The 18429-nt window shown below is 38.4% G+C and overlaps 2 protein-coding genes across 2 annotated transcripts in view; both read right to left on the minus strand.

The window, feature by feature from the left end:
• Window positions 1-1184, minus strand: part of LOC131686028 (glycoprotein 3-alpha-L-fucosyltransferase A-like) — a 32349-nt gene extending 31165 nt beyond the window's left edge. The window contains exon 1 of the mRNA XM_058970141.1: window positions 182-1184. Within this exon, the coding sequence (XP_058826124.1) occupies window positions 182-267 (86 nt within the window). The 5' untranslated portion in view covers window positions 268-1184. The remainder of the gene's footprint in view (window positions 1-181) is intronic.
• Window positions 1185-14024: 12840 nt separating this feature from the next.
• LOC131686029 (alpha-soluble NSF attachment protein) lies at window positions 14025-16202 on the minus strand. Its single transcript, XM_058970142.1, has 3 exons — window positions 16069-16202; window positions 15683-16003; window positions 14025-15622 (listed from the first exon to the last, which is right to left on the minus strand). Exons 1-3 carry the CDS (start codon window positions 16141-16143, stop codon window positions 15473-15475), a joined length of 546 nt encoding a protein of 181 aa, XP_058826125.1. The 5' UTR covers window positions 16144-16202; the 3' UTR covers window positions 14025-15472.
• Between the last annotated feature and the right edge of the window lie 2227 nt (window positions 16203-18429).

The raw sequence follows: 18429 nt of genomic DNA on the forward strand, positions 1-18429 counted from the left end.
CCACCGCACGCACGTACAGTAGTAGCATTCGTCGTCATAACTAAATTATTAATAAAACCATGAGAGTGGCCCATATTTCTTCCTCCTGGGCGAAGGAACGGCGATACACGTTGTGACGTACGATGGCATCGATTTCCACAAGAAATAGCAGGCTGTGCGTTGGAAGGCATGCCATACTCACCTCAAGTTAAAAACTAGCAGAACAAGCACGGCGAAACACAAAACAAGGAAAAAACACTTTTTCGGCGATACTTTGGGGAATCTCATGATCGATGCATTTCAATGTTTGATTAGGCTCAGTCTCAAATCCCCCGCTCCTTGCGATGGGATGCGATTTGTCAATGAAGCTGGAAGAGCAGTTCCGCGGTTACTTGAATTTTAATTTTCTTTTTAACTTAGAATCGCGTTTTTTTTTGCGACTCTGTGAGGTAATCGATTTCCAGTGTTATCAAATATGGGTCCTCTGATGGATCACACCGTTGTAGCACTGGACTTATATAACTGGCTGTCTAATAATCCACGGTGGCACCGAAAACGAGCACAACATCTTCACTAACTTTCTATACTATTTTTTGGTAGTCCTTGACTAGCATTGGCACTACTAGTAGCCACATGATTTATTGTACTATATCACAGGGAGCATTACTGCTATGACCAACTGGACTCACGACTATTTTTCATGCACCACGCTCTCATCTCGACTGAACTGATTGCTGGTGCTAGCGCTGCTCCGGGCTGATGCAAAGTAGAAACATTTTTCCTCTCGCGTTTTCCGATTAGCATCAACACTGGTTCCAGTCATAGCATGTCACGCAAAAACCACTGGAACCCAAATGCACACAAGAACCAACACTTAAATCGCAATTATATCCAAGTAGGCCACATAATTTTGAAACCGGCCGAAAGCATAGAACTAACCTTTTGTGCTTTGTTGTATGGTCGTTAAATTGATAACGAAAATTGCCCGCTGTCTGGCATTAATATACGCCTATTTTTCAACACCGTACCGGACTGAGTCTGCTTTTGACGCCCTGTTTCGTCACGGGCCAACAACGATTTGTTTGTCACGATGTACTTTTCTAGAGTAATCGAAAATCAGAATGTCGCGAAAAAAAATGGTTTTGGGTGCCACAGCCCATAAACGTATTAGCGGAATGAAACGCACCCTTCGAGCCCGACCAGTATTCAACTGGCAGCTGTGTATGTGTGCATAATTTTGCGCGAGAGCTACAGGGCTTTAAATCTCACAGTAGGCTAAAAAAGGGGGTTGAATGCATGCTGCTCTCGCGCAAATGTACATACCCGGACTTGCAAGGGGTGGTTGCCGCCTGACGAAAAGGTCCTTTCACGTGAATCATTTTGTGTGGAATGCACTAATACATAGGTCTGTCATGGTGGAAATGTCATAAAGACGTTTGGATCACTCGGCAGTAGGCCGTGTGCTGTTATTTCGAATGTCAAATAAATATACATTATGGAGGTTTGTCAAAAATTAACCTCGATCGGACATAGTTTGCACTCATGATCCGCCGGTGTCTATCTACCTGCTTTAGCATTACAACCGTGTCGATCTCTATTTCATTAGCCTTCATCACTACAGCAGAGTAGAAGGAGGTAATGTAGTTCTTACTGCATTAAAGTGCCTATGAGGCTGTACTTTTTGACTCATTGCGATAATCCGATAGAAAGATGAACGACCACTTTGTTTTCAGTAATGAGAGATGGCGTTTGGTCACGGATTTCTTACAATAATATTTTATTGCGTCTATCACCAACGTTTCGAAGGTCCTTCATCTTCTGGGCAAAAAAACACGAACAATATTATCTTATCAACTTGACTAAGATAATATTGTTCGTGTTTTTTGCCCAGAAGATGAAGGCATAGACCTTCGAAACGTTGGTGATAGACGCAATAAAATATTATTGTAAGAAATTCGTGACCAAACGCCATCTCTCACCATTGCGATAATTAAATGTCTTTTAACGAATTTTAATGACCATATTGAATTTTATTTATTTCACCGATTATTTTGTCAAAAGTTTACGAGAAGCACAAGAAAAATTTTCATGCGTTTCGAAGAGTTTAAGTTAACCACCTTAATACAGATGTCTTCCTTTAATTCCACTACAATAATAATCACAATAAAAGTGCATTTCACCATCAAAACTGATACTCGTATTTCGTCTGCGAGGTATACTACCCATGATCGCATATTTGTCCCGTTATCCATAGGATTTCCTATCTTTATGGGAATGACTTGCGATCATAGGCAGTATACTACCTTTGATCGAATCCATAAAGACAGGAAATCCCATAGAAAATAGGACACATATGCGATCATGTACATTCTTCATCAGTGTTCATAGTTGTCTAACACTGAAGACATTCGTCGTTTTCGAAATACTAGTATCTGTTTTGATGATGAAATGCAAATGCATTTTATTATTAATATTATACTGGAATTAAACTAAGACATCAGTCTCAAAAATTTTTGATTCATCCTATCGTATGCAAAGCAAGTGCACTACCTTACCCCTCTCTACCCTATGTATGAAAGAAGCAAAATTTCGGCATTTCTATACGATGCCGAGCAAAGCATACAAACATTAACGCAGACCAGAATCGTGTGTTATTAGTAGGGCAAGATCGAGCGTATGGCGAGGGGTTGGAAAATTGGCAAGGTTTTCATTCGACACAGAATAAACAATGATTTCGGGAGAGAAAGAGAAGAACAGCGCGAGCTTGAAAGGACGAAAATGCATTTCTCTTAGAGAGAGCGCATGAGAGAAAGTTGGTTTTAATGTGTTGGTATTCGTGAGAAAGGTACTAGGATGTAATGTGTTTTTGGTCATATCCTACCAACCGATTAAACGCCATCGATGGGGCTGTTGGTAGCTGAATCTGTTGGTAACAGGTCTTTCCATTGGCTACCAGTTTTGCAATGAAATCGAATTTTAATTATTTAATATAGGGGAGTTATGCCTAAGACGGACGCCTTAAGGTTAAACAGCAAATTCGACTCATCCATTGATGCATAGCTCGCAAATTGTACGCAATCTGTGATTTTAGATAATGTTCCAGTTCTTACACTAATAAAATTTCAAACAGAAAGATATTTAATCTGAAAAGTTGGATACAGCTCACACGACATATGTGAACGCCTAAAGCAACTGGCTGTACCGAGCGATGTCTCGGTTAGCCAAGAACAGAAGTTCTGGATCGCTGATGAGTATAGGGAAACGAAATCTGTCTTTTGGATATACACTAAGGTTTTTTTACACGATTTTTTACACGGCTTTTTTGCACGGTTTTCGCAATCAACACGGCTTTTCGCAAAAGTCCTTTTAAAGGCAAAAGACATAGTCGATTTCTCAACAATTTCGCAATTGACACGGGTTTAACAAAAATATTATTAGCACGTTTGAAGTTTTTCTAGTATACGGTTATTCTGGAGTTGGTCGTAATCTGCCCCGTGTGATCTGGTGACTACATTTGATTACATTTTTAGTAGATCAAGTGTGTCGAATAATAGGTGTATTCTCTTCGGTCTCTCCAGGGGGAGGGGGGTTTGGGGGTTAAACGCCCCCCAAACCAAAAATAATTGGATTAATAAAAACAAAATTGATTGATGCCGACTAATTCTCGACAAACATATGATTACGGCCTAAAAGACAACTGTTAAAATCCACTTTGAATGGAAATTTCGGACAAACCGTTACTAGCCGAACACAGTTCACAACAGTTTATGAAAGAAAAAATATTTTTCTTTCGGTTACTATAAACATCTCTGATTGGCGCGTAACGGTTTGTCCGGAATTTCCATTCAAAGTGGATTTTGACAGTTGGCTTTTAGGCCGTAATCATATGTTTGTCGAGAATTTAATTAAATATTGTGCAATAATAATTTTGGAAGTATATTGTCAGATTACTTAATTGAGAACCAATTGGGGACTATCATGGGGACTTTTGAAAAATTATGGGAATTTAATTTTGTATCTGATCTCTTAGCCGAGTTCCCATAGTTGTTAATTATCATGAGCTCTTTTTAAGAGATGTTCCAGTTTATGTATTAGATACAATCCTTCGAATGGGAAGCGAAGTTTGATTAGGTTGATTATAAACATTTCAATATTTGCTTAAAAAATGATTTTTTTGAGAATGCGTAGAGTTGAGACAAAAACTCAATGTCATTAACAACAACAATAATATTGTGGAAACTATAATGAAAATCATAAAAATGACCAATGAGCATTTGATTTTGTTGCATTATTAATTATTTAAATAGCCTTTAAGCAGGATTCAGTATATTTCAAGTTAGTGGCTATTGATTGTGCTTTTTTGGGTTGGTGAATTGAATGGTGTAATAACATTTTGTGTACGAGGACTCTTTCTGGAGTTGTGAGTTGTAGTAGTGAAGAAAAGCAAAATTGATACTCTAAAACATTTTTACGGATACGATCACATTATTTCGACACTGTAAACTTTGGATATTTAGCATCATTGAAGAATAGGCAAAACATAACGTCAAACTTATCGATATTCATCGACACTTAAAGACAAAGAACGAACTATTTTGTAAGTACAAAAACATGTAATATTAGAAAGAGACTAATAAAGACATTAAAATCAGTTTTCCTTGAGGAACGTGCCAAACAGCGTCGAAACGTAGAGCAAAAATTAAAATACGCTCTACTCATTACTTAAAGACTGACAAAGCCGTTGAAAGCAAATCAAAAGTTATAGTAAACTGTCACAGTCGAACTGTAAGAAAAAATTGAAGAATACTACAACGTTAAGCAGCACTTCTTCTAATAAAGTAATTTTGGAGGTTCAAAATATATTGTCTTAAATGGCACGTTCCCCGCACCTCTTCTAATAAAGTAATTTTGGAGGTTAATCCTCCTAGAAGTAATTATAAAGAATTCACTCTTCAAGCAAATTTAGTTCGAGATCAATTGTCTTCAGCAAAGTTTTCGAAATGCTAACTTAGTTGAATGGAGCGGGTATAGTGTAGTTAGTCAGTCGTTGGCCTTGAACGGAGCTCACTCGGGTTCGATTTTCTACCCCCGTACATCAGTCTAAAAAATTTTCTAGCTTGAAAAAAAGATAGGTGGGTAATGTCAGAGACATAACCGGAGTGAAGTAGACTACACTTTAGACCGGTAAATTCTGCTCTGGAATAAGCAATTTCTTTGCGATTTTGTCGTCTTTTGCACATTCATAGTTTATTTGGAGTATTTTTGTAATTATCAAGTTGTCAATTTGCAACATTCTTTGAAAATATTGTTGAACTTTTATGAATGAAGGCACGAAAACGAGCGTTTGACCGTCGTCCTATTACCAGCATCAGAGAAGTAGCAGATCAGCATTTTTCGCTACATGGCCTGTACCAAACAAACCGCTCGTAAGTCCACCGGAGGAAAGGCTCCTCGCAAGCAGTTGGCAACGAAGGCCGTGTAAAAGTGCCCCAGTGGAAAATTTAGGTTTGCGCGTTTTTCCCAAAAGTTTTTAAGCTGTGCTGTTTTCAAGGAAGTTGTAGTTGAATTCAAAATAAATTAGTTTATTTCTATTGTCAGAGATGGACCTTCCAACGAAAACTAGTCTGGCTCGCTTGGAATCGAATTGTACGGACCAACCACTGCTTTCACAAAATCTGTTATTTTCAGTAATTGTACATTCTACACAACTATTTCCAATCAGCGCAAAAATCGAAGGTTTTCATTCAGTACAACAGCCGATTTTCACTTTTAGAAAAACAGTCAACATTCTGGCCGAAAATTTTAAAACGGAGCACCTATATCGAAACGTTAGAAAACGTTCGATTTTTGTAAATTGAATCATTACACTAACATGTCTACAAATCACACAAATAACTTTTTTTATTTTGTGCCATTCTACTTGAAAGTGACGATATTGTTCACAAGTGGCTCACTTACTATCCAACGCTCTTGGCAAGCCACTTTCTGATGCTTGTAATAACAAAACTTCAATTTCATTCTTTGTCGATAAATTGATGGCCCTGAAAAGGGCTTTTTGTTTGGGCAGCGTTCGAAATTTACTTGGAGCTGGTGTATATGGTAACAGTTTTGGTGCCATCTGAGACGGTGTGCTTGGCCAACTCTTCTGACAGCAGCAAACGGACGGCGGTTTGAATTTTGCGGGAGATGCTGCAAACGAACTGAGCGTGAGCAACAGCATGCTGAGTTGTTATACTTGACTACAGCACAACGTAAGCTCGTCCTTTTTTGTGTTGTCCTCAATATGTGTTCTTCGTAGCTCCACCCCTTCTTTGGTCGACCACATATTTTTGATAAAGAACAAAATTGAAATTGTGTTTCCAATACGGAGATTATCGAACACTCAGGGTAAAGAGAGTAACGTAATACGGCACCTTGGTAAAATGTTTGAGAATTGAAACCTTTTTTGAATGCGCCTAGTAAAAATGTTTTCCACTTCACTCCAATTTGTTTCTGACCATATTTGCAATTTGCGTACTGAAATAAATCATAATTTAGGGTTTAACCCAAATTGCTCTCCAGGGAGAAACAGTCCATGAAACAGAAAATGCAAACTTATTCTTTGAAATGATTTTGGTGGCCCTGAAAAGGGCCTTTTTTATAATGATACAAGTGAGTTCTACCTTTTCAACTTCCAAATCCATACAAAGTGCGTCCCTGCCGCTTCAGAGTATAGACGATATTCATTGTGGTTTTGCGCTTGGCGTGTTCAGTGTAGGTCACGGCATCTTGGATGACATTTTCCTGCACACCATCAGCATTCGTAGATTAAATCGGAGATGCATTTTACACCACCACGACCAACCAGACGCCGAATGGCGGATTTGGTGATTCCCTGAATTTTATCACGAAGAACCTTGCGATGACGCTTGGTACGGGAACGCAAACATGATACCGCTCATTGCACCGTCCGGACGAGCATGTTGCTCGTGTGGTAAGCGAGCACCCACTGATACAAAACAAGCTCGCGTGACCTGTATATATAACATTCCCGTATGTAATGAAACACATACATGCTCCTTTTTGACGGCTCTGCGTGGGATACGCTGGCAAATTGCGCATTTTCCTCGCTGTTTCCGAAGGATTTTCTGAAAATCCTTGTTTTGGTTTATTTATAGTAGTCGCAGTAATTCCGAAATTTAATACGAAATACGTGCACAAATTTCCGATCAGATAGAGCAAAAATATTGCGATTTCGTCCAGTAGAACGGAAGATATTCACAAACCTGGGAAAATTTCTCAACTGAAATTTTTGAAACGGGACCCCATATTGAAACGTTAGAAGTATTCTACTTCAAAAAACTGTTGAAGACGTTCCAAAACTAATTTTGTTAAAGACTTGAATATTCTGTGTATTCAGAATATCAAAATGTATAAGACTATGTGTGCAAGAAACTTTTTAAGCAAGTTATTATGATATTACTGCAATTGATAGATCTCTTCTGCTGTGTATAAACAATATAATTCATACTCTATTCGAGGTAGTCTTTGAAGCTTACAATAAAAAGTTTTATGAGAGAAAAACTGACTTTAACCTACATAAATGCAGTATATCTCGATTTGCTGCATTTATGAATTATAAATATTTTCAACAAAGTTGTTTAAAATGACATTATCAACAACTTTGCTGAAGACACCAACTCTTTTACTATTTTTGAAGAGTTACTTCTCCGCAATTACTTCCAAGAGATTTATTCATTAAAATTATTGTATCAAAAGATGCATTTTTTATGTTGGAGAGCTTCTTTGAGGTTGTTAAACCTCCAAAGTTGATGATTTCCAAATTACGCAATTTTACCGTTTGAAAAGTTTTCGAACATTTATTCTACCTTGAAAGTGCACTTTATATTTGCATTCTTTGACTTCATTGATATATTATAAAAGAAATTGTAAAAGGCATCTGTTACACAAATTCTGTTTCTGAACTTTCAATTATTTACCATACAACAATTTATTAATGTTCATGTTATATTAATACCAGTCTTCATGTAAAACTTTGAAAAATTAGTGAAACTTGCTTAAAATTGCCTCCGACTGATCACATGAAATTTTCGTTTAAATTTGAAACCGGATATGTGAACAGTTCAACTCACGGTTTATGAAACTTCAATCAATTCGAGATCATTTGCAGGTGTGTTGGTTGGAATTGGTTTTGAAATTAATTGATTTGAAAACCACTTGTGCACCAAAATGATGAGATATAGAACAACAGCGGTCAAGGTTTTGAACAAAAGTTTTCACAAAGATACGTTCATACACTGAAAAAAAATCCAAACGTTAATTCTATTTGCTTCAAACCACTTAAAATTCATATGAAGAAGAAACGCTATTGTTATCTCGCGCACACATACCTTCTATGTGTCAACTGTATAAACTATGTATGCACACACATAAGTTATATGTGCATATTGTTATAGAATGGGGTTTTATGTGCCTAATAGTTATGAAATGTGAATGTAAGATTAATATTTCTTGTAAATACACACATTAGGTTTATGTGCCAGCAAATAGTGTCTATATGCCTCATTAATTGCAAAAATCTATGTGTAAAATCAATAGGCATAACGTTTACTTTTTTTTTGAGTGTATGAATCTGACAGAAATAAATATTCACTCAACAACAATTGCGCACAGTGTCTCCAAGCCAACAACCGGTACTACCAGCAAAAAAGTGAACACAGAGGACAAATACGCTTGTCCGTGCGCTAGCAATAAAAACTTTGTGTATTTTAGAAAACGTCAAATATCAAATAAAGCTGTGGTATCCGCCCCCTCTTACCCTTACACCTGCATCCTTCATTACCACCCCCGCCCTTGAACGACCCTCACACCCCATGCCCTTCATCGACCCTTCATCCCTATCAGGCATTGTAATTCTCTCTCACTCACGCGAGAAGACGCTTATCCGATGTCCAACTTTTCCGAGATAAAATGAGTCGCAAAATTCTCCGTCTCCACAAATAGCGTGAGAATGATTTTCCGGATAAAATTCCTTTTTCCTTTTCACCGGAGAAGGTGATAAAATTTTAATTTCGGAGGAAATCAATTAAAACTTCAAAAAATACATTTAATTACAAAGAAAAGCGGCAAAGAAGTATGATAGACTTGTTTTTTCGTGTTTTGGAATAACGACAGCAAAGCAGCGAACGCAAAAAGGATACCGTGATAAACTCATTCGCTCATTCTCCGGCTGTTTTATTTATCCGGAGAAATAACACGTTGTATTTATCCGGAGAAGTTTTGTGAGTGCCAATAACTTTTCGTGTGAAAATGTGAGTTTTTATTGTCGCAGTAGCAAACTATCCGGGCGCATTTACTCATATGAGCGATAAATGCAATGCCTGATCCCTATATAAGATAAGGTATTTCTGACACATTCTCCCATCTCACGCTACTAACCCCCTCCCTCCCATTCCAATCCCATTCCCTGCGCATTTTTAAATATGATCACACACTTAATTTTTTCTGCCGAATCTCAGCCTTTTTTTTTGCTTCTTTCGCCGAAATCTCCACAGCTGAGATTCAGCAAACATTATTTTTTGTTGAGATCTTAGTAAAAGTGGCGTTTGAGTGCTGAGACTCGGAAAATATTTCACCGAAAATCAGCAAACTAATCTCACTTTACTGGGATATCAGTTTCTAAATTTGCTGACTACACAGCTGTTGGGAAATTACCGAGCCGAATTGAGTGTGAGAAGATAGCTTATGCTGATTAAGCTTATTGAATATTATTCTTTTGTTTGGACTTTCGTAGCAGTAATAGGATACGTGCCTAGAGTAATAAGAATGTTATAGACATTTCCACAATTATATTGAACATAACCAGCTAATGAATCAAAGTTTAGATAAATGAGAAAGGCAGAATCGCACCACTAGGTGGATTAAAACAGGTTTGATTCTGTTTTGTCAAGCGACGACTTCAGTGTCGGATGTGGAGAATAAAATTCAAATCGTACAAGTTGAGGGTAATTTTCCAGTTGTTATTTTTGAGAATGCATGAAACATAAGAGAGGAAATGATTCGCTTCTTCCTATTGTTTCTAGACACAGTAAAAGATGATCATCAACAAGTAGAAGAATCTTGTTAAAGAAAAGATAATTATGGAGAGCAGACACGGTGAAGGCCACCCGAGTTTGAGTTGAAATAAATCGACTTTGCAACTCAATATTTTCACAGGCTTAAGCATCAGCACTATGCTATATTTCACCCTAAGGCGAAAAATTGGGTAAACACCAAAATTTCTCACTAGGACGAACATTTTTGGTTTTGCACTTGAAGGGCACAAATCCTTACTTATTACTTGGGTGCGTTTCGACTTCGTTTCATCAGAAACCGACACTAACTTTTTGTCGGAATAGATTAGCGCCTGCTACCCAAGACAAGTTTCGGCTTCACTGTGTCTTATCGGCATAAACAGAACTTCTGCTCGGACGAGACATCACGTTTGACCAGGCGTTCGATTGAAACACAAACTATGTTTTAGTTTTAGAGATTTGCGTCAAACCGGCGCTAATCTATTCCGACAAAAAGTTAGTGTCGGTTTCTGATGAGACGAAGTCGAAACGCACTCAAGTAATAATTAAGCATGAGGCTCTGAAAATAGCAAACCACCTGTTACAACAGGACCGCACATTTCAAACTCAAATCGAAAACCACACCATCAATCTCGACTTCGTTTGCAGGTAAGTAATCGAGGTTTACCTTCGTAAAAGACCGTTATCTGCAATATCATTTGCTTGCTTTAGACTCGTTACTACCATCCATAAGTTTATCAGTGCGATTTTTTGATATTTCAGCTACAGCCAAATATCGTTGGGTCAGAGATCTCGAAATCTCTAACAGATTTACTGTTTTTTCATCTTTGGCCCGGAAAAAAACCCATAAAGGGAAGATTTTACTTCAACATCCACTTCACCTTGAGGGAAACCATTGGAAGTCAATTTTACACGGGTCTTGAGCGCAACGCTGGATGGCTGAAGACACAGAAATTATGATGGTGGTACTGATCTTTGTTCCACGGTACCCAAACGGCTCACAGAAAAGGAGCCTTTTTTACTGATTGAGCAAAGGCTATTGCACGAAAAAATGCCAGCTTGAGAGGATAAAAGCACAGCAGAAAATCTTGATCTGAGAATAGGAAACATTGCACAGTACTGTTTAGCGTTACATGTATCTTTTGATGTGCCTAAAACATAAAATAAGGAGAATCATTTCTTTTTCTTTGTAAAGGCCAAAGATAACAGCTTGAGGAAGCGCTGCTACAAAACCAGAACAAATACGCCCTCCAATTTTTAAGGGCGCCTAAATAATTTTTGGTATCAGAATCCTGAATTCAGACAAAGAGTTCCCAGCACTTCCCAAGCCACTTAAAATACCAAGGGGTCCCATGTTTCAGCCCGAGAAACAACCTGGGCTGCACTAGTGTAATTCTATGACATTGTGGCCCGGGTTTTTACAGCTTTCAATATTTGTGGCTTACTTAAAAGTCTTCTGATAACGTTTCTTACTGTAGTAGAAACAGTATGTCGATTAAAACGAGCATTCCACTTCTGATATTCAAAGAGTGATGGAAGCCAATCATTTTTGGAATACGTCATTCAGCCACTGCATTGCAGAAAGCTCTTAGTTTTCGCGCGTGGTTGGAATTCGTGCATTCACATTCGACTGTGAGTATATTAGAGTACCTTAGTTGAAGATTGATTCTCCTAAAGACAGATTTCAATAACAGGATACCTATGGCGATAACGATAAGGGAGGGTCATCGCCATCTCAAAACCAGGCAAATCAACCTCCGACCACAACTCGTATCGGAATACTTCCGTATCTGGAAGATGTTTAAGAAAATGATCATGGTCAGCCTTAATAATTGGATCGAACAAAATGGCTTGCAGTCAGATACACTGCACGATCTGGAAGAGCTGAACAAGTTCGTTGTTTGGACCAAATATTACTGGAGGGAAGTTGGCGAGAAAAGGCCGCGAAGGTGTTGACTTCATATTTGTTTCTATACAACCGAATCTTCTTGATGTAGAATATTTTCAGAAGATAAAAATGGAGCGAAGGCTAACGAAATTCGTCCATCTTCAGTGCCATCACTTACGCAATACAATACTGATATCAATAAACATTTTAGGCCAAGCAGAAAGATTCGTTATGCTGAACAACCAAAGACATGTGATTGATAGCGTTAAAATGATGATTCCCGTGACTATGAAAAATGATACGTGGTAGTTGAAGGAGACAGAATATAAAGTGCTCGGGGTGTGTGAGAGAAGAATTCTGTCCTCAATACTCGTCGATGCAATGGAGATTGGAGAATGGCAAAACGCATAAACCGCGCGCTATACCATATGTACTACTATGTTGACACCGGAAGGCTGGTAAAATAGATTGCAAGGTGCTGGACATGTAGCACGAATTTTGGAAGAGAAATCAACTAACATTATGTAGACGAGAACCAGGAATGTCGACATATTGCCTGAAAACTCCTGGTTACATATTAAAAATAATTGAAAAACTGCATTTTAAGGAATTAACCTGCAACAATTTTTTTTGAGGTCGCTAGCCGTGCATTGAAGAATGCTTAAAACTCTGAACTAGGCCCCGTCGAGTCCAGTCCGTCATCTGTCCGTCTCGTCCTGTCGTGTCTGGGGCTTCCAGGTTACATGCATTCACTAGACGAGACTAGCTTATGTCAGCTTAATTGTGCACTGGTTTCGTAGAATCGAGGCGATCATCGAAATGATAGATCCTACGAGTGAATGCACTTGGTCCAGTCACCTGTCGAGCATTTGTATATTTACGTGTGTGAATGTTTACGTGTGTATGGGAAGTGTTGCATGTTGAGATATGTGGGTTACCTGTAAATAATATGTTAATACAAATATGCATGATGTTAAAATAAGACATGTGTAATATGCTACTTACAGTTTGTTGTTCGTTCCTACTTATCTGATTCAATTGAGTATGAAAGTACATCTCAATTTTTCTAAAACCTGGCGACGTCTGATGGCAGTGAATAGTCATTGTTGACAGCAATGTTGCCCTTTTATGTTAAATTATCTCGGAGAAGTCATCAGAGGAATATGACGCATGAGACCGAAAATAAATAAAATAAAGAGTAGAGTTAGTACTGTTATTGAATATTAATTGAACAACACATGTACCATGCAATAAAACTACTTGGAATCGTCCAAAGCCAGAAAATGATATATATTTACCATTAACGACAATTAACTCCGTTAGAAGTTTCTCATGCTATGCTGGACGGGAATGGATGATTGACGTACATCGGTAAATCAATCGTACCTTTATTTATCCAATCCGAATGAATCGAATCGAATGCACGAATTGAACACCAGTAAAAAGTGACCAACGAATCCCAAGAAGGATCACCCACTATTCCATCATATAAGCCAGTTCTGCATCCATTCCCTGGTCCACATGTCACAAATACTCAGACGCCCACATACACAGATAGACACACGGCTAGCACACAATTGTACACTAGTACCAAAAACTACAATTATTACAACACAACACAACACAACTAATAGGGTTCTACTGTTATTTTTTTAATGCGCCTGTGCACGCTGCCGAGGTCGACCGATAAATCAACACACAATGACTTCCACTGCGAGCCGTGCTCACAAAGACTGCCGTTAAGCTGTTGAACAATGTCTGCAAACACAGCCCACAGAAAAAGTCAATCCATGGAGACCCGCCAATCGGCCACGCCAGCGTGCACAAGCTCTTAGTTGACTGTTAGTTTGGGCTGGTGCAGAGTATGAAAAAAACATAAAAAAGGCCCATAAGCCTTCTCGGTCTCCTCAATGCAACACTATCGAGGCGCAATGCAATAACCATCCTAAAGCAGGTGTCTGCTCAAATATGCTTGGAGAGGGTATTAACCTGCAATAATATTATTCCAATATTTTTATGTGGTGTTACACATGAAACTGTACACGAAAGACACTGTGAGTGGAACGGATAATAAAACAAATACATTTTAGATCTTTAAGTATTTTTGTTGTCTTTATTGCAATTCGGAAACATGTAATTGTTTTAGTTTTTTTTAACTTACTCATCAGCTACGCGCTTTTTCTCGTTTGCAATGAAATATCATTCCAGCCCTTCCTCCAATGAGTAGCGGGTTGCTAGCTTGTTTGCTCATATCGACAAATACCGCCGCCTTCGTTGCGTTCTCCTTCCGGTCTCTTGACGCTGGTTCACTTGTATCGCTATAATGTTGTCAACATGATTCAAAATTTGACTAACAACCTCGATATTATTAGTTTGCTAGCTTTCAGTAGTTTAATATAGTCGGTATAATCGGCTCTGGCGTTGCTTCAATAACGATACTGCTCAGAGTTACGCTTTTTTCTGCTGAATTCACGCTTCTATAGTAAATTACTAAGACTTGTACCGCTCAGCTAGTGATAAGGGTTTTTTTTTCTAAATTTCTAATTAGTTTTTCTTCCAGTGTGGGTTGATTTTCTTTCGGTTGTTTAAGTTCTATTCTCACTTCAACGAATAGCAGTTAGTTACGGACTTTAGTTTTATTTCAATACATTGATGTGTGTGTATGTTCTGTATGTGTATATGCGTGTATTTAGAGTGGAATTTTCATATTTACTTCACAAAAGATTGACGATTTAACACGATATTGATATCGTTGAAGCATGATTTTAAACACATTTTTGACTTAGATGAATTTACGGCCATATTTTCTCCAATCGATTAACTGCGTTGAACTGAAAATGTACATCGTCATTGTGTTTCAATTGATGTTGTTGGTATTATCAAAGCGTTTGACAAGTTGAATGAATTTTACGATTCGCCCTACTTTCTTATATTTTGATAGATTTAATAATTAAGCAACAAACATATTAATCATGAAAATAATGTACGTCATTTTGAGAGCCATAAGTTATTCGATTTTCGTGAGAAATCCATTTTTTTAAAGGAACAAACGGTTTGCAATTTAGCCGAACTAACTCAACTATAGTCTGTAAAATTCGCCTTTAACTTTTCCGACGAAATAGTTTTTTTTTTGAAAGACGGTTAAGACGAATGACGTACCTCAGTTGTAACAATCTTGAGTGGCTTGATTTAACAACTAAAACGGAATGATAGATCCGTCGTAACAAAACGAAAACCTATACGCCATAAAGTACATGTTTTGCTCCTTCGGGATAATATTTCGCTTAATCTAAGTAATTGGTAGTATATATGCATATGTATAATATTGGAAACTAGAATTCAATAAAAAAGATTGCGATTCTACGCTCTGTTGCTGGTCTATTAGCACGCACACATCCATCGATTATTATTTGCTAGCTCTGCTATTTTGCTGCTGTATGTCTTAACGAATATCTCGAATCAAACAAATTTTATATTTTCCTTTAGAGATAGATATATGGAGTTGAATGATCGGCATGATCCCGGTTGCTGTTTATCGCAGATCGGGGTTATCGTTGGCCTGTTTTTTAATTCTCAACAAAATGGTGGTGTACCACTGATCCAACCGGGAAATGCTGTCGTATTCCTTGACCGCTTCGGTGAAACCATCGACGTTCTGTTCTTCCAGATGTTCGCACAGTGTCTAATGATGGCAGAAAAATTACAGATTGTCTTCACTCAGAATAGCATACACTCGACTTACCTTAACCAACTTGTACTCTCGTGAGTCCTGAAAGGCCGGATACTGTTGTGCGTACTTCTCAAGGGCATGCTGCGCGTTTAGCAGATCGACGCTTAGATGACACAACGAAGCTCGGAAAAAGTACTCCTTTGCACTGTACTTGAGGAGCGAGCTGTCCAGACAGGAACCGGCCACCTGCTCGTAGATTTGAATAGCCTTCTCGTAGTCCTCCAACTGGGCCGCATATTGGGCAACCTTTAGCATACACTTATTAGCCGAACTGGTCGATTCCTCACCCTTGAAGTAGTCGGCCGCTTGCTCGTAGTGCTGCACGGCGCGTTGCTGATGAAAAAATGGCGAAGAAAAAATTAGTTCAAGATCTGTAGAGTAAAAGAGGATGAATTTACCAAATCGTTGGCTTCATTTTCGTACATTTCGGCGATGCTTTGATGATGCTTGGCAGCCATCGTAAAACGACCCATGTCGGTGTAGATGTCGATCGACTTCAACAAACAGCTGACGGCCTCGTTCGGGTCGCACTGAGAATAAGATGAAAATAAATTTTTAAGACATGCTCTTTGGTTACCGTTTTAATTTTTGTTGTCAGAGAGTTTCGGTGAAATGAAAGGCCGAGAACGAGAATTAGTTCAAATTAAATATTTATTTATTTATTTATTTATTTAATATAATTATATCCATCGGACTTTGCAGTCTAAATGGACAGATAGAGTTATAAATAGTTATAAATGACAATACATCTGATAAACTAAAGTAAAACAATATCACATCAAATAAAAACATCAAAGCACAGTAGAGCGGCTAATCTTATTGATGAAGCGACTGGACAACTCATTAAACTCAAAAAACTCTTCCACTGCGGTGAATGTCCGAGTGCATGCGGTAATCGGTTCGTTGGATCCAAACAAGGTACGATGAAATCTTTGCTGAAGCAGTGTTGTATTACGTAGTGTTCTATTAGGAATCCGAAAGTTTACTTCCGAACGAAGTTCTGGAGCATCCATCTCACCGTTAATCAGTTTTGCGATTACCAGCGCTTGCTGTATTTTTCGCCGGCGTTGCAACGTATCGATTCCCAGAAGTTGACACCTATCCGGATATGCTGGCAAATTAGCTGGATCATTCCACGGTAGATTTCTTAAAGCCATGCGCACAAATCGTTTCTGCACACGTTCGATTCTAATGCACCACGTTACTTGATGCGGACACCAGATCACTGATGCGTTTTCGAGAATAGGGCGGACGAGTGAACAGTACAGTGCCTTCAGACAATGTGGGTCGTTGAAGTCCTTAGCAATCTTGGAAATAAATCCCAACTGACGTGTTGCTTTTGAAATAATCTGCGAGCGTTGCAAATCGAATGTCAGTTTCGCGTCCAATTGCACTCCTAAATCACACACCTGCTCAACTCTTGTCAGAATTGTACCGTTAATCCTATAATCGAACTGTACCGGGCATAAAATACGATGGAATGTAATCACTTGACATTTCGCCACGTTAATGACAAGCTTATTTCTGCCACACCAATCTACGAAAAGTTGTAGTAAACCTTGTAGGCGCCAACAGTCTTCTACAGAACGAACAACAAGGTACAACTTCAAGTCGTCAGCATAAACTAGTTTGCAGCCGGCTCCCAGCAGCAATGCGATGTCGTTGAAATATAGTACGAACAGCAGAGGTCCCAAGTTACTCCCTTGTGGAACACCAGACTTGTTGGAAAATTGTGACGATGTGCAGTTATCTAATTTTACTCGCAGAAATCTTCCGGAAAGATAAGAATCTAACCAAGACACCAATTGTGAAGAAATGCCGAGACGAGACAGCTTGCATAAAAGTATTCTATGATCAATTTTGTCGAATGCTGCTTTCAAATCAGTGTAAATGACATCCATCTGCGCTTTTTCCTCCATGCTAGCGACACACTTGGACGTGAAACTCAATTGATATATTGAAGTTTAAATAAAACACAACCGTTCACAACGAGTTCAAGCTAACGATAGATACTATAAAATCGCTGCTCACGCGCGCTAAGCTATTGCTGTGCAGTGGTGCCAGTTTATGATGCAGAAGATAAGCAGCTTGTACACTGAATGGCAATGATTGTTGTTTCTCAATACTCTTCCTCAACGACACTGCCACTCTCAGATGATAGACCAAGCATCTTTGAGAACTTAAGTTGTTTGATTGCATTCAACGGTTTAGTGAGAATGTCTGCAACCATATCCTCGGTCGGACGGTACTCCAACAGCATCAGGCCATCTTCGCAATACTGCCTGACGAAGTGTCCCCTAGTTTCGATATGCTTAGAACGACGGCTGATTCGGATCCTATGAATTTTATGCAGCTCTGGTTTTTTTTTTTTTTTTTTTCATACGTTTATTTGACACGGCATTTGCAATAGCTTTTTACGCCAGTTTCTTTTTTTACATAGCACGTTACAAAAATCCTTAAGACTAATTTTAACTATACTAGTACTTTGTCTAAAACTAACACTGAAATCACTTTATTGTTTGCTTTTTTCCTTACATTGTTGTATTTCATACTGATCTAGTATTTTCGGGTGTATTTATTTACTTTTTTTCTGTTATTGTCTAAATTTAAAAACTAAATATTCTAGGACACTTTAATTGGTGAATGATTAGCCTTGGATGAGAGTATGAGGAGATGAATTTAATTAAATTTTGACAGACGCTGTTTTTAGAAAATGATAGATAAGTTCCATGTATAGAAGATCGCGATACGCCAGGATG

The sequence above is a fragment of the Topomyia yanbarensis genome, chromosome 2 (genome assembly GCF_030247195.1).
Source record: "Topomyia yanbarensis strain Yona2022 chromosome 2, ASM3024719v1, whole genome shotgun sequence".
In the NCBI taxonomy this organism is placed as follows: domain Eukaryota; kingdom Metazoa; phylum Arthropoda; class Insecta; order Diptera; family Culicidae; genus Topomyia; species Topomyia yanbarensis.

What these genes read in the sequence shown, in the direction of transcription:
- LOC131686029 (XM_058970142.1), bottom strand. Translation starts at nt 16,143, where the DNA reads ATGGGTCGTTTTACGATGGCTGCCAAGCATCATCAAAGCATCGCCGAA. An exon ending in AAAATGAAGCCAACGATTTG is followed by an intron (nt 16,004 to 16,068) that starts GTAAATTCATCC and finishes TTTTTTCATCAG; the next exon opens with CAACGCGCCGTGCAGCACTA. An exon ending in GAGAGTACAAGTTGGTTAAG is followed by an intron (nt 15,623 to 15,682) that starts GTAAGTCGAGTG and finishes TGCCATCATTAG; the next exon opens with ACACTGTGCGAACATCTGGA.